The sequence below is a fragment of the Ranitomeya variabilis genome, chromosome 4 (assembly GCF_051348905.1).
Source record: "Ranitomeya variabilis isolate aRanVar5 chromosome 4, aRanVar5.hap1, whole genome shotgun sequence".
Lineage (NCBI taxonomy): Eukaryota > Metazoa > Chordata > Amphibia > Anura > Dendrobatidae > Ranitomeya > Ranitomeya variabilis.
The window spans coordinates 102,167,419-102,190,995 of NC_135235.1; the positions used below are offsets into that span (position 1 = coordinate 102,167,419).

The 23,577-nt window shown below is 44.6% G+C and overlaps 1 protein-coding gene across 1 annotated transcript in view; it reads right to left on the reverse strand.

Annotated features, from left to right (window-relative positions):
• SIRT1 (sirtuin 1) overlaps positions 1-20,474 on the reverse strand; it is a 33,028-nt gene extending 12,554 nt beyond the window's left edge. The window contains exons 1-8 of the mRNA XM_077258980.1: positions 20,026-20,474; positions 17,024-17,137; positions 15,203-15,444; positions 14,153-14,305; positions 13,238-13,385; positions 9,125-9,204; positions 8,477-8,663; positions 3,647-4,204 (exon numbers count right to left, since the gene is read on the reverse strand). Of these exons, the coding sequence (XP_077115095.1) occupies positions 3,647-4,204; positions 8,477-8,663; positions 9,125-9,204; positions 13,238-13,385; positions 14,153-14,305; positions 15,203-15,444; positions 17,024-17,137; positions 20,026-20,359 (1,816 nt within the window). The 5' untranslated portion in view covers positions 20,360-20,474. The remainder of the gene's footprint in view (positions 1-3,646; positions 4,205-8,476; positions 8,664-9,124; positions 9,205-13,237; positions 13,386-14,152; positions 14,306-15,202; positions 15,445-17,023; positions 17,138-20,025) is intronic.
• Positions 20,475-23,577: the final 3,103 nt, after the last annotated feature.

A 23,577-nucleotide genomic window follows, 5' to 3' on the forward strand; every position in this document is an offset into this window, starting at 1 on the left:
GACGCGACCACAGATCGGAGGGATTCCATCCTGAAGTGACGGATTGTTACAAATTTGTTTAGCAGTTTTAGGTCCAGAATCGGACGGAGCGAACCGTCCTTCTTCGGGACCACAAATAGGTTCGAGTAGAACCCCTTGAACCTTTGGTCTAGGGGAACCGGAATGATGACTCCGTCCCCTAGAAGTGCCCGTATGGCCTGAAGAAGAGCTGTCGACTTTGATTTTGGAGGGCAAGACTGGAAGAAGCGCGTCGGAGGGGGGGGAAGAAAATTCTATTTTGTATCCGGTGGATACCAGTTCCCTGACCCATTCGTCGGAAACGACTGAGAGCCAGGTCTGGCGGAACAAAAGTAAACGCCCTCCTACCCTGTTGGTGCCCCCCGGAAGGCGCAAAGAGTCATTGCGTGGAGGATCTATGGGATATGGATCCCTTGGGCCCGGGTGGTCTCGGTCTGGGTTTCCAATTTCGGTTAGGTCTGTAAGACCTGGGAGCCTCGGCCACCGCGCGGGCCTTGTCCTGATGCGGAAGTAGAGGAAGTGGAAGACCAGTTGGTATTGTTACGAAAAGGCCGAAATCGGGATTGTTGTTGATACCGAAACGGCCTGGTAGGCTTTTGTTGGGGAAGAAATTTGCTTTTTCCCCCGGTGGCATCTGAGATCATTTGGTCTAGCTTTTCTCCAAACAAACGACCAGCCTGGTAGGGCAGAGATGTCAAAGAGCGTTTGGAGGCAGAATCTGCTCGCCAATCCCTGAGCCACAGGGCTCTTCTAATGGAGATTGCATTCGCGACTGCCTGTGCCGCGCAATTGGCTGCATCTATTGAGGCATTGACTACGAAGTTCCCCGCTTGGGCTATCTGGTTAGCCAGGTTAGCCAAGCGACCATAGCCTTAGCCACCCAGGAGGCAGCGAAGGATGGGAAGAGGGAGGCTCCTGTGGCCTCAAAGACGGAGCGAGCCAGATAATCAATCTGGCGATCAGAGGGGTTCTTAACAGAGGAGCCGTCTGACAGGGATAGGATGGTCTTGTAAGCGAGATGTGACACAGCAGGGTCGACTGAGGGGGACTGCAGCCAGTCCTTGATTAGGTCCTGAGAAAAAGGATATTTGGCCTCTATGGGCTTTTGACCCATGAAGCGTTTATCGGGACGATCCCTATGTTTTTGCACAATTTCTTTGAACTCAGGATGAGTGACAAAAAAACTTTTGGACACGTTTAGTCTTTTTGAACGACACGTGTTCGGGCGTAGATACGGATTCCTCGTTCACCTTTAGGGTCTGGTTAACCGCCTCTATGAGAGAGTCGAGTGTCTCTTGAGAGGAAGAGGATTCCTGAACGTAGGAATCGTCGGACTCATATTCAGAATCGTCGCCTGGAGAAGGGGACCGGGAAGCAGAGGTTGCCGATGCTGAAAAACCAACTGGCCCGTGGGCAGGGGATGAAACATGGACCCGTTTTCTGGGACCCCGAGAAGGAGGAGATAAAGTACGCCCTCTGCTGGTGGACGGATCCGTACCGTCACTCGGATCCACCGCTGACTGACCTGAAGGGGGGTCCCGGAGGGAATCAACCGCCCTGACTAGAGAATCCATGGATCGTGTCAGCAAAGCTGCCCACTCAGGGAGACCAGGCTCCACAGGGTCGGAGGCGGCAACGGTGGCGGTATCGGCGGGAGGCGGCTGCACAGAGGCCGAGACACAATCTGCACACAAAGGACTAGTGTGAGCTCGGGGCAGGGCCGCATTGCAAGTGGCACATACAGTGAAAAACACTGTGTGCTTCTTGTTACCCTTTTTTGTCTCCCTGGATTGAGACATAGTGCCTTTGGAGACAGAGCGGGCAGTATACGCAGGGAAGGGGTAAGCTTTCTTGAAGCAGCTTACCCACGGTCCTGTGTCTGTGTCCCCGGCCGTGGCGGCTCTCAGGAGCACTGTGGATGCGTGGGCTCCGTGCAGGGAGAACAAAAAACATGTCCCCCGAGATCTGCAGTGCGCTTCTCGTCCCAGACGAGAGGTGCCGATATAGGGGGCGGAGTTACATCCGTGGGAGGGATTTTTACCCCTGCGGCCTACTCTGGCTGAAGAAGCCGGGGACTAAATTTTTGGGCCCTGCCGGCGAGGTGCGGCGGAGGCCGCGACGGAGCGTCGCCGAGACCGCTGACCGCGGCGCCTCTCCCCAGGGACCCGGACCGCATCGCTGCCGCACATGGGGAAGCAGGGAGGTAGTACTTACAGCCGCAGTGCTCCCCGGACCGCTCTGTCACAGGGCTGCAGGGCGCTTGTGTGAAGGTGTGCACTCAATCCATGCACCCCGAATGGGGATGGAGAGGCCCTGATGCATCCTCCTCTGCTGCAAGTGCACCCTGTTGGGGCTGCGGCACATCTTCTGTCATGTCCTGCTCTATTGCAGGGAAGGAGGGGGGGGGAAATCGGGACCAAGGAGGAACCGTTGCCCCGGTACAAGCTTTTCTTGCCCCATACGTCGCAGGAGAGGGACGGGGAGGTATACTCGCCGTGCTCGCCTGTTGCTGGTTCGGGGGAGAGCGGACCCTATAAAGAAGGGACCCGTCGCCCCCTTCACTCCGTTAGATAAAAAATAACATTTACGGAAAATTAAAAAATCAAAAATTAAAATAAAAAAGTTGGGGTCTGAAAAACAGACCCAAGTGCCTCCTACAGACACTAAGCAAGAACTGGTTGAAATTGTAACCAGCGAAGGGGTGTATACTGCAGAGGAGGAGTTAATCTTTTTTATCTACTTAGTGTCCTCTTAGTGGCAGCAGCATAGCACCCATGGTCCATGGTCCTGTGTCCCATGGTCCTGTGTCCCCCAATGAGGCGTAGGAGAAAAGGGCATTATTCTTATTGATCTCCGCCAATCATAAAACTATAGAGATGCTAGTTTAGCCCTCGCACAATCACTGCGGCGCTCACGGCCACTTCCTATGGAAGGAACTTTGACACTCCGGTATATCCTGCAGTCTTGACTGATATTTGACATACCCTAGTGATGGTTTACACCTATGAATAGGATATATACTAAATGATAATTTGTACAGAAAGTCACAAATCAAACATAAAAAGTGGCACTTCACAGCATAATTTGATAGCTTTTTTTTTTTTTTAAACTATCACTTGCAATCTAAGCTTCAAACATTGTACTACTGGTCAACATGGGAAGTTATTTGTACATCTTAAGATAGGAAGAGGGGAGAAAATTGGACTCATGAGGAACTGTCAATATTTTAGCATTTGGCGTATACATTTCCTATGCAAACCAAAGTGTCCTCAAGACTATCAGCTACAAACCATAAGTAATCTTTTACTACAAATTTGCAGTACATCACTACCACCATCTCTGTAGTCTAAGTAGGAGGAGAATAAAGATTTTTAGCTTCTTATTTATATTTTCAGTGCAGGCGACATTAGTATTAGACGACATCTGACTGGCGAAACCTCCCATGACCATTGTGGCCCATCTGTAAGTAATCAGATAAAAACGACGACAAGATTAATTCCTGAAGTCGTCATGTAACCACTTGTCTATAAGGACAGCTTGGTAATGTCTCGGAGCTTCAAAACAGTTGACTGATCGGTTGATAAACACCTGTCAGTCAGTCATGAAAAACTCAGACCTGCACACTTACCATCCAGACGTTTGCTTATCTGCTCCTTTGAAGCTTTACTGCTCAGAGCCGTCCTGGATGGATCAATACTGGTCTCCGTAACAAACTTTGTGCAATCTTCATCGTTGCTCATTGGAGTCTCAATTGCAGGCTCTGACAACTCGAGTTGTGTGATATCGGCTTTAACATTAGCGTTGCCTATGCCTGTTTCTCCTTTTCCACTTTGAGAAAGTTCAGATTCACTTTCTGAAGAGAGACAATCTTCTAGTGGTGGAGTCAGAGGCAGCTCTGGGTGCGCCAACACATCTTGTGGAAACAGATCATGTCTATTGCCCACTACTGGCTTAGGGGGCATTATATCTGGCAAAACGGAAGGTACTATGTTTGGTCGAGGAGGCTTCTCTGTGATTTGTGAAAGTTTCATGGGACTGGTACAAAGTTCTGTATATTTTCCACCCAGACTCTGACACAATTGATTTATAATGACATCGCAGTCACCGAGAAGTTCAATGTCAAAATGCAGATGAGGCAACGGCTCTCTGTTGATTAAAATTTGAGGCACTTCATGAGGGATTGAACCTTAAAAGAAATAAAACATAATAAAAATCCAAGTATAAGATCAAGATAAGAAAAAGCAGAAAATTGGTTCCAATAATTCTGGAACCATAAATCTACATTTATATAGAGCTATAATACAATAAATTTTGTTTTTCTCAAAGCTCAGAGCGATCAAGAAACATTAAGGCCGGGTGTCCACGATCCAGAACTAGCACATACTTGGACGCAGCGTATGTTCGATGCAGCGTATGTTCGATGCGTCCAAAGCGCTCCTTTTATTGAATGCAGGTAAATCCGGATGTCGTCACTGAACAATGCTGATTTACCATATTCAATACATTGTATTGACGTATTAATGACTAGCATAGCGTCTCTGCAAGAGAAACTGACATGCTGCGGTCTGGAAAGACGCACCGAATATCAATCTCCGCGGTAATCTACAGGTGTCTGTGGATGCATAGTGGTCATGGGAATTCTAGAAATCCCATCCACTATGCTGTAACAGCTGGCCGCTGCAGGTTTGATGCAGCATCAAAACCGCAGCAGTTCCTTATCATGGGTACATAACCTAAAAATCTATCTGGTGATCCATTCCATCCATTGAAGTTCAAAAACGATAAAGGTTGCACCATTGTTTACCAAGAATGATTACTCTAGAACATTGAAAATGCATGACTGCCATAGAAAATAGGAAAAAAGCACTATATAATGTACATGTGAAATATTTATCTGCAAAAATTGCTATGAAAAAAAGAAGGTACTTCGCGCATAAATTGGCCAATGTATGTGTCCCTGTCCTGTTTTGTCACCTCTCCTGGGCAAAAAAAAGCCTACAATTTATGGGTCAGGAGTGGACTAGCTAACTACTTAAAATCACCTGTGGCTCTTGGGAGTTGGAGTGCACATGATTTTTAATTAGACTACAGAAAACAGCTCCGTAAGTAATAAATCATTGGAATCATGGTCTGTCTATACATTAAGCTGCTCTCAGATTCGATTTAAAAAAAAAAAGTTGACAGATTCCCTTTAAATGGAATCTGTCAGTAGGATAAAGCCTCTTAAGCTGCTTGTATGGGCATGTAGATCATAAGAAGATAAATTAAATATGTTGATATCTGTGATCTGATGTCTTATTCCAGAGAAATCCATGTTTTTCTTATATGTAAATGAGATGCTAAGGACTATGAGCCGACACTGATCTGCATGCCAATCTGCCTCTAGGGATTATTTTACATGAAGGTGGAGTTACCAGTGTGATGGCTGCTCTCTGCTCTCCTGATCTCACTGCAGATCAGGGTGTGATTATACCTGACACATCTGCAGGTTCCTCTCAGCTTCAGTTTTCACCTCACAGGTAGACAGTGTTGCAATATTGTTACAATAGAGCAGAGCTGTGAGAGCTGCAGCAGATGTGTTTGTAAAGAGACAAAGTTCAGTTCTACTGTCCTGTGTTAGTTACATGTCTCACACTGGTAACTCCCCCTTTTTACTAAAAATAATCTCTGGAGGCAAATTCTCATGCAGATCAGAGTCTGGCCCATAGATCTTAACAGCTTATTTACATATTTTTCTTATAAAAGTTTTTCTGGAATAAGACATCGGATTGCAGATATCAAAGTATTACTTTATTCAGCTCCCTTTCAGTATGTGCTCATAAAGATGACTTCCTATGACCTACATGCCCATACAGACTGCTTAGAGAGTTGATCCTACTGACTGATTACCTTTAAAATCAAAATGGATCATTAATGGGATAGTGGCAATGACGCCTTGAACCTGAAAAATTGTTACAAAATGTAGAATCTGCAGGATGGACGTATTATATATTTGAAAATCCATAGCATGCCATAAAACACACTATGATTTTTTTTTTCTGTCACTTTTGAATGGGTATTATTGCATATCTGAAGATAATGTAGAAGAATACACCAGCGCTGCCTCCCCAAAGTCACTGAGCCGCAGGAACAGAGACAGAAAGGGGCTTTAGCTGTCAGATAGTGAGAACAATCAATATGAGAAACAACTGGGTCCGCGCTGCAGTGCTGATGAAACAACTAGAAATATGCACCCGATACATTGTGCATTATCCAAGCGAAGTATCGGGTGCATATTTCTAGTTGTTTCATCAGCACTGCAGCGCGGACCCAGTTGTTTCTCATTATTGCATATCTGCCATGCCTGAACACAACCCAAGTGTATTTTCCAGTACAGAGTTAGAAAAATGCTTCACTGTAAAGGAATGAGGTATCAAGAGAATATGAAATGTTGCAATTACAAGTATGGCACCATCAGTAGCCCACAAGTCCTTGGTGAGAGCTTAGGTGCTCAAACTAAGTGAAAATGACAAACTACAAAGAAGTACCATATATACTAGCGTATAAGCCAAAGCACCTATTTTTGCCACGGAAAACTGGGTAAGCTTATTGACAGAGTAAAAGCTGGGTATGCATTGCCCCTTGTCCCTGTCCTGGTATGCACGGCTCCCAGTCCCCGTCCTGCTGTGCATGGCTCATCCTCCCCCCCCCCTCCTCATGCCGTTGCTGCATCTCTGTTGTTCTGGCACGGCATCTCTCCTGTACTGAGCGGTCACGTGGTACCTCTCATTAAGGTAATGAATATGCGCTCCACGCCTATGGGAGTGGAGACGCGTGCATATTCATTACCTTAACCCCTTCACGACCCCAGCTTTTTTCCGTTTTGCGTTTTCGCTTCCCTCCTTCCCAGAGACATAACTATTTTATTTTTCCGTCAATATGGCCATGTGAGGGCTTATTTTATGTGGGACAAGTTGTACTTTTGAACGACATCATTGGTTTTACCATGTCGTGTACTAGAAAATGGGAAAAAAATCCAAGTGCGGTGAAATTGCAAAAAAAGTGCAATCACACATTTGTTTTTTGCTTGGCTTTTTTGTTAGGCTCACGAAATGCTAAAACTGACCTGCCATTTTCATTCTCCAGGTCATTACGAGTTCATAGACACCAAACATGTCTAGGTTCTTTTCTATCTAAGTGGTGAAAAATCCCAAACTTTGTGTTAAAAAATAAAAAAAAATTTGCACAATTTTCCAATACCCGTAGCGTTTCCATTTTTCGTGATCTGGGGTTGGGTGAGGGCTTATTTTTTGCGTGCTGAACTGATGTTTTTAATGATACCATTTTGGTGCAGATACGTTCTTTTGATCGCCTGTTATTGCATTTTAATGCAATGTCGCAGCGACCAAAAAAACCCATAATTCTGGCGTTTTTAATTTTTCTCTCGCTACGCCGTTTAGCAATCAGGTTAATCCTTTTTTTTTATTGATAGATCGGGCGATTCTGAAGGCGGCGATACCAAATATGTGTAGGTTTGATTTTTATTGTTTTATTTTGAATGGGGCGAAAAGGGGGTAAACGTTTATATATTTTTTTTTCATACTTTTTTTTTTTTTTTTACTTTTGCCATGCTTCAACAGCCTCCATAGGAGGCTAGAAGCTGGCACAACTCGATCGGCTCTGCTACATAGGAGCGATGCTCAGATCGCTCCTATGTAGTAGATTAACTGCATTGCTATGAACGCCGACCACAGGGTGGCGCTCACAGCAATCCGGCATCAACAACCATAGAGGACTTCAATTGACCTCTGGTTGTCATGCCGATGCATCCCTGACCCCCTGATCACGTGACGGGGGTCAGCGATGCGCTAATTTCCGTCTCGTGGCCGGAAGCGGTAGTTAAATGCCGCTGTCAGCGGCATTTAACTAGTTAATAGCGACGGGTGGATCGCAATTCCACCAGCCGCTATTGCGGGCACATGTCAGCTGTACAAAACAGCATCCCGGCTTTGATGCGGGCTCACCGCCGGAGCCCGCATCAAAGCGGGGGTTCTGACCTAGGATGTACTATCCCGTCCGAGGTCAGAAATGGGTTAATGAGCAGTACCACGTGACCGCTCAGCACAGGAGAGCTGCTGCCCCGGAACAATGGAGATGCAGCAACTGCGCGAGGAGGGCGATTATAATGTCTTCTGAAAGCTGGCAGCTGCAGCTGTCACTGTGTCACAGCCGCTGGCTCCTGCCGCTCCCCCTCCCCCGCAAGGCAATGACTCGTGTATAAGCCAAGGGAGGTGTTTTCAGCACAAAAAAAACCGCTGAAAATATTGCTTTATACACGAGTATATACGGTATATATTTCACTGGGAGTGCAGCCATCATTTTATATGCCTAAGCACCTATATAAGTGCATAACATATCAATTAGAGGCAGGCAGATGCTGCAAACAAAATGGTTGGAATGGTCTCTACTAAACACTTACTTGGGATTAGAGCAACCGGCCTCACTTTCAAAGACGAACCAATGACAATAAGAAGATCAACCTCATCCTTGTCATACTTCATCGCTCTGTGAAATTCAGCAGGTAAATTCTCCCCAAAAAAGACAATATCTGGTTTCATGATTGCAAGTGGCTCATCTGGTGGACATCTTGGACAACGTGGCACAACCTACAAAGCAAAAATATTGAGGATATACTTTCTTCCTGAATTGTAAACCTGTGACGAACAACACACAACACATTTCTCAGCATATTTACAGAAATCAGTTTCTGATATGAACTAAAGACTTGAGATCACAATCTGTGACTACTACAGATCTCAGGAAACATCCATTGCAATCAAGAACACACTCAGTACCTTCATTTACTATACATCAGTATTGACCTTCTCCTTAACTTAGAGGGCTTCCCGAGCAGTCCCAACTGGGTTTCATGACTCTGAAGAGTCCTTACATAAAATAAATCTGTGGTGGTCATAAACTGCAGCATTTACCAATGTGATCTCATATCCCCTTGCACTTTTCTAAAACCTTTACAAGAATTCAAGGAAAAGTGAACTATAACAATAAGTGACATGGTTGTAGAATGTCACCATTCACAATGCTATAAACAAAAACACATGAATATTACCTGGTTAAATATGTCATCCCTTACAGTTTCACAGTCCACTTTGTTTTTGCATATTAAGCAGGAAGCCATGGCAAATGATCCTATGGGCAACAAAGACACAATCTTTATAAAAGGAAAGTCCCAAAGTGTTGGATTTACATATAGTGAATCTGACACGTAATTACTATGTGATCTGCATCAAAGATGCAAGACAACACTGAGAATACTGCTGTGATCTCTATGTGGATTAGCCTTATTGTCATCCTCAGCTATGGAGTCCACAAAAATAGGTAGCACACCACTCCCCAAAATTTTTCATGGCATGTAAAGAGGGTTGCAGAGACCCAATTCCCAATCAATGGATGTGAACAGTCATTAGATTTTACGTGAGCTTTTTTCAGACCATTATTCACACTTTTTACAAAAGGGGGGGGGGGGGGGAAACACCTTTCATTACAGACTGCACATATGGATAAGTCATCAATTGATTAATCTTTTTACAGGGTCATCCAGGAGTAATCACCGTTTAACTTTTTTCTTTCCATAAAACACTAGTGCACGTGAAATTAAGAAACTTTGTAATATTTCCTATTAGAGAAATACTTGGCACTGAGATCTCATCTCCCGAGATCTTAATCTGCACATGCGCCGCCTCCGGCAGCCATTTTCCTGTAGGCCACCGCATTAGAGCAAAGAAAGTGCGGAGGGGTTCCAGGCTTTCACAAAAGGTCGACGGAGCCCTCACACCACTGAGAATTTCCGAAACTGCCGCGCACCAGCCTGAGATGACACTCCTGGTAAGCACATCCGGACTATAAGACAACCCCATTTTCCTCCAAAAATTTTTTGGGAAAAAAAAAAAAGTATGTAAGCAGCATACACCCACGGTTTCCTGTGTCCCTCAATGAAGCGATAGAGAAAGTATGTATTACTGTCCAAAAAAATACGTTAATTAAATTAGTAATGTGTTACAGTAAACAATTGCCTGAGCGATTCAATGGCCAATCAATGTGTAAAACTAAACATTACCTGACCATTGTGCAAAATTGAACAATACCTGACCAACTCAATGGTCCTGACCAATGTGTGAAAGTAAACAGTGTCCGCCCTACAAAATGTACTGCCAGAGTCTTAAGATACCGTCACACTAAGCGACGCTGCAGCGATACAGACAACGATGCCGATCGCTGCAGCGTCGCTGTTTAGTCGTTGTGTGGTCGCTGGAGAGCTGTCACACAGACAGCTCTCCAGCGACCAACGATGCCGAAGTCCCCTGGTAACCAGGGTAAACATCGGGTTACTAAGCTCAGGGCCGCGCTTAGTAACCCGATGTTTACCCTGGTTACCATTGTAAAAGTAAAAAAAAAAAAAAACACATACTCACATTCCAGTGCCCGGCGTCCGCTTCCCTGCACTCCTCCTGCATCCTGTGTCAGCGCCGAACATCTCCGGCATCTCTCACAGAGCACAGCGGTGACGTCACCGCTCTGCTTTACGGCCGGCACTTACACAGGATGCAGGAGGAGTGCAGGGAAGCGGACGCCGGGCACCGGAATGTGAGTATGTGTTTTTTTTTTTTTTTTTACTTTTACAATGGTAACCAGGGTAAACATCGGGTTACTAAGCGCGGCCTTGCGCTTAGTAACCCTAGGTTTACCCTGGTTACCAGTGAAGACATCGCTGGATCGGTGTCACACACACCGATCCAGCGATGTCAGCGGGAGATCCAGCGGCGAAATAAAGTTCTGGACTTTCAGCAACGACCAGCGATCTCACAGCGGGATCCTGATCGCTGCTGCGTATCAAACACAACGATATCACTAGCCAGGACGCTGCAACGTCACGGATCGCTAGCGATATCGTTTAGTGTGAAGGTACCTTTAGGTACAATTCAACTCCAGTCAGTCACTCAGAAAAAAAAACAAAAAACTGCAAAACCTGCTTTTCTGGTCTGAATACAAATGGAGAATCAAAAGCGGCTACAGATGCTGGGAATAAAATTCTCAGGGACCTGTAACTCAAGTTCAAAAAACAATAATGAATATAAATTGTTATGGATTCATAATAGGAATAGATAATGTGCTCTGTGCCAACCAGGCTAATGATTATAGCACCATGTAGCAAATCTAAACCACTTGGAAAATAATATTAAAATACTTCACTTATTTCTTCTCTTTATATTAATCATGTCAATTTATAAACAAATAATTTTATTAAAATGCACCTATCGTTTTTAATCATATTGAATATATCTATATTTTAATGATAATAGATTTCTTAAAAAAAAAAAACCTAATCATTAAAATTGTGTATTTTCATATACTCAAGTAGCATAGTCAATTACATCACATGTAGGATCAAAGAATTCTTTTAACAGACATACAAAGTGTTCATAATGCAATAAGTTATCCACCATAAAAAGCAGCATTTGAGGGATTAAGGAAGAGGGGGTGGATCTTCCCAGATCATTAATAGGCTCTCTACACAGCCTGGAGCAAATGCCCTGACGAAGAGGAACGAGGCATTCCTCGAAACGTGCATTCCCTTTTTGGCTCCTTCGGGACACTGTACTGTGTGAAAACACACTCTTTCGCGCCGCCGTCCATTTTGGATCCAGGGACGCTATTGGCTCTACACACGCCCCCTCTCCCTCCCTCGTTGCGGCTTCCCTGACATACCGCAGAAGTGTGTTTCCATCTCCAAGGACGCAACTCTCATCTCAGCAGCCACCCTCCACGCAGGATCTAATAACAATGCCGAGCTAAGGGCTTAGTAAGTACCGCTTATTTCAGGCACAGTAACAATGCATCACCAATGAGAGCACCTTAGATTGAACCACTTGTAAAACAAACTCATTATACGGTACTGCAATCATTAATCTGGAAAGCACAGAGCGCATTGTTTATTTCTATTACAAATCTACAGCATATTATCACCAATGAGAGTATTTTATTATTATTTTCCAAGTGGTTTAAATGTCATACATGGTGCTAAAATCATTAGCCCGGTGGGCACAGAGCACATTATCTATTCCTATTATTAATCCATAATAATTTATATTCATTATTGGTTTTTGAGCTTGAGTTACAGGTCCCTGAGAACTTTATTCCCAGAATCTGTAGCCACTTTTGATTCTCCATTTGTATTAATTTGTATCCTGACCAGGTTGCACTATGCTATAGGAATAAGCGCAACAGATTTTTTCATATACATCTAGTCTCTGTGTACCTTCACACTTCTTTCACACAGATCTGTGTATTTGCCTGCAGCTTTTCCTACTCATTTCTTAAACTGACCTATCTCTGGGGCGCATGTGTATCTATCCAATCCTTAAAACCTGCTTTTCGCCTGCAGATTTTTATTTTTTTTTCACTGCCAAGAGATCACGTTTTGACTTTAGGAAAAAAGCAACATTTGAACATAACCCGTTATTTCAGGAGAACTTGTAGCAGAATGTATCTGGACTTCTACGTCTCCTCTATAGTATTTTACAAGCACCAAATGCATCTCAGGAATGTGAATAACTGTCCTCAATCAATACAGATTTTGAAAATTGTACCCTTTCAGAGGCAAGGATCAATATAGGGGGCACAAATTTCAGTGATAAAATATATTATTGGTTCCGGTGTTCATGTGTACTACTGATTTATGAAATCAAACAAAAAATGGTTGCTCTTTAATTAGCAATTTAATTGGTTAGGAATAAATGTCTTTTCATTTTAATTTAAACTGTTTTATAATCAGGTAAAAAAAAATCTAATTTTTTCTTTACTATTTTATAGAAACAAAGAATGGGTCCTCATAGAAGACAACAGGTGTTAGGTGAGGATATCGCAGTACAAAATGGAGTAATACGAAACATTGTATTGCGGTATCAACAAGCGTTACCCTGTTGAGGGATCTCTGTACAGTGTTGTGTGTCTTGGTCTGGAGTATCGAGGCCATCAACGTATCATACAACAAATTTCCTTCACACATTGACCATACATGTAGTATGACAACCGAGCAGCAGTTTTCCTCTGCAGTTTCACTGTCATTACATAATTCTCATAGGACTCCGTCAAACTGTACAACAAGCATATGACCCATTGAGCGGTAATTGCCTCACATGGCAAATGCATCACAAATCCTCACCATGACATTGTATAATCCGCTGAATGCCAGCAACTTGCTCCAGTGTATCTATATTCTGAGTATAATTTCTAAGCAGTTTTCCCTCTTTATCCAGCATAGCAATAAATTTGTGGCAGAGAGATGGTTGGAATTGGCCAGGAAAGATTTCCTAAAATGGAGGTGATAAAACAGAACATCATTATGTTAGAAAATAGTCAACTACACATCAACTGCTGTATATTTATTGCCGTTCATCAGCAAATACAATGAGCCATTTTCCATGTAAGACTCCTGGCATTATATAACTACTGCAGACTGATTATATTATGACTACCTCTGCACCGCTCCATTGACTTTATTGGCGGGTAACTGTAGAGACACAGCCAATTCTATGCTAATAATAGAGTTTTTGGGATCAGTGGGTGATCATGTCAGATCCCCCACTGATCCCAACAAGGCAGATGTCCAGTCTCTATTCCCAGAACAGAATCTCCCACCAAAACTATTATGGAGTAGCATTAATGTGATTGGATTATAACATGTATATATTTTTGGGGATCTCACCAAAGGCTTTTGTAGAATTTCATAATTTTGGTCAGATAACCTGACCATATAGATGATGCTTCATAAAAGCCTTTGAGCTAGAGAACAGGCTAACCTAAAAAAAATAATTTTTTTTATTTCTTTTCTTATAACTGAGCAAATAGATTAGAGCTTTCCTGGCACGGCATCCACTATGGCCCTCCATGACAGTGGGATTTGTGCAGTCTTTACTTCTGGGCCAGCATACCGGGTATGTTAGGTGTATAATGGCGCAGAAGTGACGACAGCACAAGAGGACTAGACTGAACGCTGGACCATGTAGCACCAAATCATTTTGCTTAACGTCAATATTTTTTTTTCCAGAAAAGTAATATTTTGGAGGTAAAATCCCACCTTAGCAAATTTAAAGAATGGTCTTGGATCCTTTCTAAAATACTCAATATCAAACATGGCTTGAGGATTTGGGAGGTCTGGAAAATCCACTGCAAGACGTGCATAAATGCCATCCCTTGATCTGAAGTCTGGTATGCCGCATGAAACTGAAACCTGTATGGGGTGATAAATGGAAAATGTGTAATGTTATCCTCAAATGAGCTGCAGGTATTAAAAGACACTTGTCATAAAGACTGAAACTGAACAGAGGTGTATGGAGAAGAGCTGAAATAAATGTCTCAGCCTATTGCGGTCATCTCAGGTCAGACCAGTGACCCTGGTACTACTGCGATACCGCAACTACTATTAACCTCTTAGCGACATAGGGTGAAATAGTACACCGATGTCAGTATCCCCCGCTTTGACATGGGTTCCGGCGGTGAGCCCACATTTTTTCCAGGACATGTCAGCTGTTTCGAACAGCTGACATGTGCCCGCAATAGCCGCGGGTGGAATCACGATCGGAATTTTTTTTTCACCACTTAGATAAAAAAAAATAACCTAGCCATGTTTGGTGTCCATGATCTCGTAATGACCTGGAGAATCATAATAGCAGGCCGGTTTTAGCATGTAGCGAACCTACTAAAAAAGACAAAACAAAAAAGTGTGGGATTATACTTTTTTTTTTGCAATTTCACAGCACTTGGAATTTTTTTCCCCCGTTTTCCAGTACACAATATGGTAAAACCAATAAAACCAACGGTGTCGTTCAAAAGTACAACTCATCCAGCAAAAAATAAGCCCTCACTTGGCCATATTAACGGAAAAATAAAAAAATAAAAAAACATCTAGGACCACATACTGGACTTCCAAGCCAAGAATAAGCAGAGTGTTAAATAAATATGAAAAATCATATGGAGTCTTTCCTAGAAAAAAAAAAAAAAACTACATATCACTCTGCTCAGCTCTTTCACATTCAATGTGACCAATTTGCACATCTAGGTCTAGGTTTTATGTGTATGATGGCCAATTTATTTGTTCATACCTTTTTAAATCAATAAAGCTACTTACCCCAGCTCCAGTCAAAACCATTATTTTCTTGCTTTCTTGAAGTAACTTCAAAGCATCCTCCATAGTATTAATGTCCTTACGTTTTTTCCTTTTTGGAGGGTCCGAAAGTATATTGATAACAATCTGCCACAGGGTCATATCATCCAGATCTGGAGGTGCAACAGAATCGGGAAGCAGATCTCTCAGAATGGTCCTAGGATCTGTGCCCATCATAAGGTGACGCTGAACAAACGTGTATGGTCCTGCAGATGGTTTCCAAAAAAGTACACTTATTGAGCAGTCATATCTTCATCACAATAATTAACTCAAAACACACTTAGCCCCTTAATAGCAGTCTTTCGGGTCCTTAAGAACAAGCGCTATTTATTACTTCTACAACCAGCACATTTCAAAAGCTGTAATTTTTTGCATCAACAGGTCCTACAGAATGTGGGTGAGCAGTAATTTTATAGTCACCATTTGAGAGTCAATATTTTAAATGGGATATTCCCATATCACACATTTATGACACTCATGGCAAACCCATGGGATACTCCGTATGTGTACAGTAGATGCAAATAGGACCTGTGTCTACTTTGAGCATGTAGCCCTGACATGTGCCGCTGTCAGTGGAGCAGTGGTCAGAACAACAATTTATTCCTATGGAGATTCTGACCACCTCTCCTCTAAAACCTGTGTGCAATAGTGCCCTGTGCTTCAAGAAAAATATAAAAATGTCTCATTTCTAGACAGACGTGAACATTCCTATACTCTATTCATGAGGTGGCACCATACTAACAAAGAAAATGCTACTCTTCAATGCATCATTTTGTTAACAGCCAATACTCAAATATTTGTGCTTTCTCATGACATATACAGTGGATATTACATGTCAGAGTGGGCCAACCCCTTTAATCACAGTAAGTGACACTTAACACCTTCCAAACTAGGCGATTTACCATTTTTTAGTTTGTTTTTTTGCCTCCCATAACTTTTTTAATTATTTCCAGTGACAAACTGTATTTGGGCTTGTTTTTTTAACTCAAAAATTAGGAAAAAATTAAACTGCACAGAAATGGTAAAAGAAAAAAAAAAACCTACAATTTGGTTTTGGGGCTAGATATTAAAACCTTGAGAACATTCATGTCTGGTTACAGCTTGTGGTCCAGCTAACGGGTATGTGCACACATTGCGGATTTGCCTGCGGATCCGAAGCAGTTTTCCATGCGGTTTACAGTACCATGTAAACCTATGGAAAACCAAATCCGCAGTGCCCATGCTGCGGAAAATACAGCGCGAAAACGCTGTGGTTTATTTCCGCAGCATGCCAATTCTTTGTGCGGATTCCGCAGCGTTTTACACCTGCTCCTCAATAGGAATCCGCAGGTGTAAAAACGCAGTGAAATCCACACAAAAAAACAATGCAAATCCGCAGATTTTTCAAAAACTGGGCGGAAAAATCCACACAGAAATCCGCAACGGGGGCACATAGCCTACATCTAAAGCCCATAAAAGATAAAGGGTATAGGGGCACGCTGCTCCGTGGGTTGCCATAGTCCTTTTATTTAAGTGATCAGTAGAGGATTAGGCATGAGAAGTGTTCTAAGTCCACCTACGCTTTGCACAAGGTACATCCAAAAGGGTAGGTCATATTTTACCTCTTAAATTAAAAAGAAAGCAGATTGCATAAACGGCCACCAGTAAGTTTGATGTACTACATTGTATATCTGCCAGCCCCTTGGCTTACAGAACAGTCGTTAGGAGACCACATTCTCCTAACAGTTCAGGGGCCTACAGGGACTAGAAAGTACAAATATCTGCAGTCGGACACCAGAATCGTACCTATACAGGGCTTGGGAGTCCAATCACTGGAACTGGCATGGGAAGCTCTATCATCTTCATCACTGTCACATGAATGGAATCCACCAACAAGCTCATCGTCTAGGTGAATACTTTCTGAAAAAAGGAAAGTGAAAATGAGATATGTACAATTAAAGCACCTGCTGCAGTGATGCTTCCGATCTAAGGTCCCTATCCGTTGTCTTATACTTACCCTCCGGCGTCTTCACCTCTCATCGGTGCACAGCAGGTCCCGCAGCACCATCTTGTGCCAACAATTTCTGACTGACCGGAAGTCAAAGACAATGTTCACAAGCTCTCAATGCAAGGCTCTCACACTTGCATTGAAAAGTGACCTCTGCCTCATCCAGCAAACACTGGAGCGATCTAGCAACTCACAAACTGGTAAAGATTGGCCGGAGCAGCGGTGATAGAAGGTGAAGGCAGAAGCAAGAAAATGAGAGTAGGGGCAGAAAACTTAGAAGCACCACATGAAAGAAACAAAGGGCACCAATTTTCTCACATTTCTGGTGATAAACCTGATAAATACAACTTCTTCTGGGAAACTGCTGAAACACGTAGATTAGACGCACAACTCTAGTGAAAAAAAAGACAAAAAAAAACCCCAAACCCCACACTGGAGTGGTGCTCTAAAGGGGCCATCCACTACTTATATAACCCCTTCTCAATCATCATGTTTCCACCAAGTAAAATAATACACCTGTACTAATCTCCGGTGCGGGCGCCATTCCAGTGGTGTTGGCACCGGCTCCCCCGCGGCTCGTGTGACATTTCACTGTCACATCCTTTGGACAGAACTAATAACGGGAGGAAGTGAGAGTTGCTGCTCCCACTTCCTCCATTCAGATGTCTTACCAGGTCTTTTTTTTCCACCTTACTAAAAGGTGTGCTCCAACGTTTTGTTTGGCTTAAAGTGAACCTGACAGCTAATACATACTGCCAATCCATAGGCAGCAAGTATCAGGCACTGGCTGCATGATCTTAGCCAGGAACGATTGACTCTGAAATGCTGCGGCGTTTCAGAGAAAACCATACTTTAATAGCCGATGATGACCGAGACTGCGCTATAGAGTAGTCGGAAGGACAGATCCCTTGCCTACACGAGCATGAGGGCAGAGACTTGTCAATCCTGGGCAACGGGCGGGGAGAAGCCGACATGGACCGCCGCTTGTCTACACTCGTCTCCTGGGCAAATTGGTCCCCAGCGGCTTTTGAAGCATGTTTCTCTCTGAAACACCGCAGCATTTCAGAGTCAAACATACCTGGCTGAGATTATACAGCCAGTGCATGATATATGCTGCCCACCAATGGATGGCATGTGTCAGCTGACAGGTTCACTTTAAAGGTATTTTTGAAGTCATGGTATATGATGCACATTACCGCTGCTCCCAATCAGTGTACTGTTTAGAGGTAAGCAGCACTCATCCTATATGTAAACAGTATCTCTCTTGATTGAGGTCCATTAAAACATAGAGCCATGATTGTAGGGAGTATCTGATTTCTGGGAGTCCATCCTTTGATCTCTGGGACATAAGCAGCCACTGGAGGAGTCTGACAGCAGCACTCTCAGAGAACACAGCAGTGCTCGGCCTACGGAGCTTCCCTGTGTATGGAGGAATCTGGAGAGATCGCTGCTGGAGAAGTCATAGTTAGGCAGACAGCCATCTATTGTGTCTGGGGGGCATTAGACAACACAGTCTAAGAATTTACCAAATTCATCATCCAGGATGAGCTACTGCTTTTACAGTCTAAGCTGACCAGGACCATTACACAGGATAAATAAAGGTGCCCCTAGGGCCACTGTTGTAACTTGTAGGGTTATCAGGCACTCTAAAACGAAATCTGTCATCAGGTGTTTGCCACATAATCTGAGAGCAGCATAACGTACTGTAAGGGCAGAGAACCCGATTCCAGCAATGTGTCTCTTGTGGAGCTGGTTATTGTAGTTTTGATAAAATCAGTGTTTTATCACCAGGAGATTATCAGCAGAGGACTAGTAGACCTGCTGGCAGGTAGCCATGAGCTTTGTATAAATCCACAGCTTTCTGCATACACTGTATATGTGCAGAAAGCTGCCAATCAGTAATCTTGGCGTGATTCTACAGGGCTCAGCATTCGGAGAACTGCAGCACATTAAACAGGGAGTTTATAAAAATGACAGCAGGCAGCTCAGTAAGTGACATGTCGCTGGAATGCAGGTCTTTTTCTCTATATCATGGCGCTTGTAGATAGGATAGCAAAAATCTGGTGACAATTTCCTTTTAACCCCCACTCTTAAAGGGGTTGTCCAGACACTTGTAAATTTTAACCAAGACAATGGAGTAATATGACAAACTGAGTATACGTTAATCCTGAGCCCCAGAGATGACATCGCAGTATGCTGTGAGTGCATCGGATCGCCCTCACCCATACAAGTCTATGGGTGCGTGCAAAACATCGGATTGCACTCGGATGTCATCCAAGTGCAGTCCGATTACTGTGGACGCAGGCAATGGAGATGAATAAATTACTTTGTCTTCAGAACTCTCATGCGAGACAATCGGATCACAGTAAGATGACATCGGATCAGATTCTGCCAGATATTGAGACAGTGTCATTAGCATCATGAGCCCGATTATCTTGCATGAGAGAGTATACAGGACCTCACCGTACGCGGCCCAGTACAGTGGTGGCAGCCGTCATCACCAGCACCCTGGGAGGAAACCTAATAAATTGCAGCTCGTCTTATTCCGCTGACAGTAAAAGTTGATCATTTTCCTTGCATGATCCCATGTGAGAACACACTGGAATTGATGAACTCGGTGAGAGGTTGCAGGAATCCCCAGGGCAGCGCTGTATGGAGAATGAAGACTTGATACAAACATGCATCCAACCACATCAGAGAAAAAAAATGAACTACAGTCGGCAGGACGTCGCATGCGATCACATCGCCCGACAGGTGTCGGCTGCAGAGCCTTCCGGCGGCCAGTGATGGCAGCACTCACCTGCACAGTGCGCGCCCTGCTCGGCGGCAGTGTCGCCTCCATTGTGCAGCTCCTGCGCTCCCGCCTCCTCCGCTGCGTCCACCCCCACCAGGCCAGGCAGCGCCGCGCTATTGTGCGCCTGCACCCCGGCCGCTCTCTCCGCGGAGGCCTCTCCGTCACGGAGGCTGGAAGGCGCGGACGACAGATGTAATCTCCATCCGCTCTCGCCCGGTACCGGCAGCCCGCCATTACCCGCGTCTGTCCGCGGCTTCTTGGCGACGGGCTCGCCATTTTCTATTGGCAGAGAGAAGAGAGAACCGGACTGGAGACAGCTCAGCCGAGCCGCGTCCGCCATCTTCCCGCAGCCCCAAGTAGGAGGCGCCCGGCAGGAGCTGAGGGAGACGGCCGACACACGTGACACGTCTTCCACCAATGGCAGCCGCTCCTCGTGACGTAAACAATAACAAACTTCATCACGTGGAAGATGTAACGGGGCAAGCACCGGAGAGAGGCGGGCGGGGAGCGAGAAGTGCAGGCCCCGGTACTAGCAGCGCCTCACTGAGGGCAGTGCACCGGCTGTGCCTCACAGAAGCCCTGCTGTGCTGCGGCAATTACCGGGGCCGGGCCACTCCTTGTATCACGTGACCACAGCAGGGAGAGTGCGGAGAACCCGGATGGGAAGAAGAAGGTAGAGCGAGTGTCACGTGATCCTGAGGATGAAGCTGAAGGCGATGATGATGAAGATGAAGTTGTTTTTTATTCAGCAGTTTCTTATCACCATTTTTATACAAGTTTAATAACGAGAAACGATCACAAAAATAAAATGTACTGAAGTGCCATGATGTGAACACACAAAACTGGGCATCAAAGTGGGGGGCACCGAAGGGGGCTAACAAAAATGATCTAGATTTTCCTGCACTGGGGGGGGGGCAAAAATTCACTTTGGCCCCCATCTACTATATGCTATGTGAAAAACTGCAGCCCACGCTGAGGATTGCCTATGAGTGGTTGTGAGGACCACCGGAAGCGACACGCCCAATCCTGACAGTGAGGCGAGGGTATTGTTAGGGATGGGCGTGCTACGGTGCTGAATGTTAGCATGTTCCTAGTATATCTGCAGATGTCCTTACCCTAAACTGGTCACATGAGACAATCATTTATGACAAAGACAAAAATTGTGTAATGAGCGAGGCCCAGCTTTGTAAACCGGAGAAGAGTATGGACCCCAAAAATATAACTTTGAATATTACCAAGTTAACAAATCTTTGTAAACTCATTAAACTCATCGATTAGTGGGTGTAAATCCAATACGCATTATCTACTGACAGGATTGTACTCCAATAACAGTGATCCCTTCACCAGGAGTAAGTGCAGTCTGTCACACCCAATTGTCCCCTACCGGAGTCCCTACCTGTCAGCGGAGGTTGGCGCCCCCACACCTCAGCTGCTGTCCCTTTAGGCCCTAAGCCTCCCCTACTGTAAAGTGCAGTGCAGGTAGTATTTACCTCCAATAGGTAATCACTTTTTTAAGTCCTTAGACCATCTCTGGTATAGATTGCAGTGTAGGTAGCAATAGACAATTAGATATTCACCTTGCTCCCATCTACCACTCCAATTCCCAGTTGGGGGCTCTCTAACTCTCATAAATATACTAGATACAGATCAATATGAGTCAGAGAAAAACAATAGGGCAATCATAAACACTATCCTGAATAAAAAAGATAATGTGTGCAAACTGTAAAGCGCTCCGGAATATGTTAGCGCTATATAAAAAAAAATAAGAAAGAAATTCAATGTACTTAGTTTGTGACCATTTTTGACAATCCCTTATCAGGATGTAAATCCCAATGCGTTTCCCCCCCATAACCCTAGCCCCAACCCTAACCCTAGCCCAATCCTATCCCAACCCTAGCCCCAACCCTAACCTAGCCCAACCCTTACCCCAGCTCTAACCCAAGACCCAACCTTAACCCTAGCTCAACCCTAACCCTAGTTCTAACTCCAACCCTAAAGCCCAACCCTAACCCCAGCTCTAACCCTAGACCCAACCCTAACCCCAGCTCTAACCCTAGACCCAACCCTAACCCAAGCTCTAACCCTAGACCCAACCCTAATCCTAGCTCTAACCCTAGCCCCAACCCCCTGATGAAGAAAAGGAAATAATTTTTTACTATTTTTACCTAACTAAGGGGATGTTAAAAGGGGGTTTGATTTACTATTTTTTTGATTTTGATCACTGTGATAAGGTCTATCACAGTGATCAAAATGAACCAATAGGAGAAATCTATTGTTGCCTGGTGCCGGCCGACAGATCTCGGCGGGCGCTCTGCGCATGCAGATGCTATTTTCTTCCCGGAAGAAGAGGCCGGGGGACATGACCTGGGGATGTAGGAGGTGCTAGAGGTACCAGGGGGGGGGGGCTCAGGGGACCCCATTTCTCTCTCCTCTGAAGTGCTAGATCATATCAGAGGAGAGAGAAATAAATAGGAAATTGGACTTTTTTTTTTGTGGTCGCCGTTATTCTGTGAATAACAGTGATTGCAACACTGGGGACGGTAAAAACCGAGCCGAATCATGTTCTCAGGGGTCTCAGCTACCCCTGATAGCAGAGACCCTGGAGAATTTCTGATGCTGGGGGGGCGCTATAACCTTTTTTCTCAGCGCCGTTAAAAAGTGGCGCTGAGGAATACGTACTCTTAATTGCCACCGTTGAAGGCGGTCGTTAAGGGGTTAACAACTGGAGCAAGTTCAGAGAAGAGCTATCAGGGTGGTGAGTGGACTGCAGAGTATGTCCTACAAGGAATGGTTAAAGGATTTGGGAATGTTTAGCTTGCAAAAACAAAGGCTAAGAGGAGACTTACCGGTAATAGCTGTCTACAAATATCTGAAGGGATGTCACAGTGTAGAAGGATCATCTTCTCATTTGCACATAGAAACACTGGAAGCAATGGAATGAAACTGAAAGGGAGAAAATACAGATTAAATATTAGAAAAAAACTTTTTGACAGTGAAGGTGATCAATGAGTGGAACAGGCTGCCAGGAGATGTGGTGAGTCCTCCTTCAATGTAAGTCTTCAAACAGATGCTGGACAGACATCTATCTGAGATGGTTTGGTGAATCCTGTGCGGCATTGAGCAGGGGGTTGTGCATGATGAGATGTTTAGTGAATCCTTCATTGGGCAGGGGTTGGACAAGATGACTCAGGAGGTCCCTTCCAGCTGCAACATACTCTGATTCTATCACCTGGTGGGCCTCATAGATACCAGGTGGTTGAGAGGTCCCTGAGGAAGCCAGGGGTTAGTTGGTACATCTCCATGCTGGGATACCCAGCAGGAGCCCGAGTCCCAAAATTAGGGTAACAGAGCCACCACTGGGGGGAGTCCGTGGTCCCAAGGAGCTGCTGAAGGGCCACCAAAGGCTGATGGAAAAGACTTGATCTGCTGGCGGTGTCACGGTCCTGGACACATAGCGGCCCGTTGTCCTGTGTGCTGAGCTGAGCAGATGGATTGTAGCCTAGGCAGGCGTTGTTCATATTATGCCTACCCAGTCTGCAGTGTGGACTATCAGCCCAG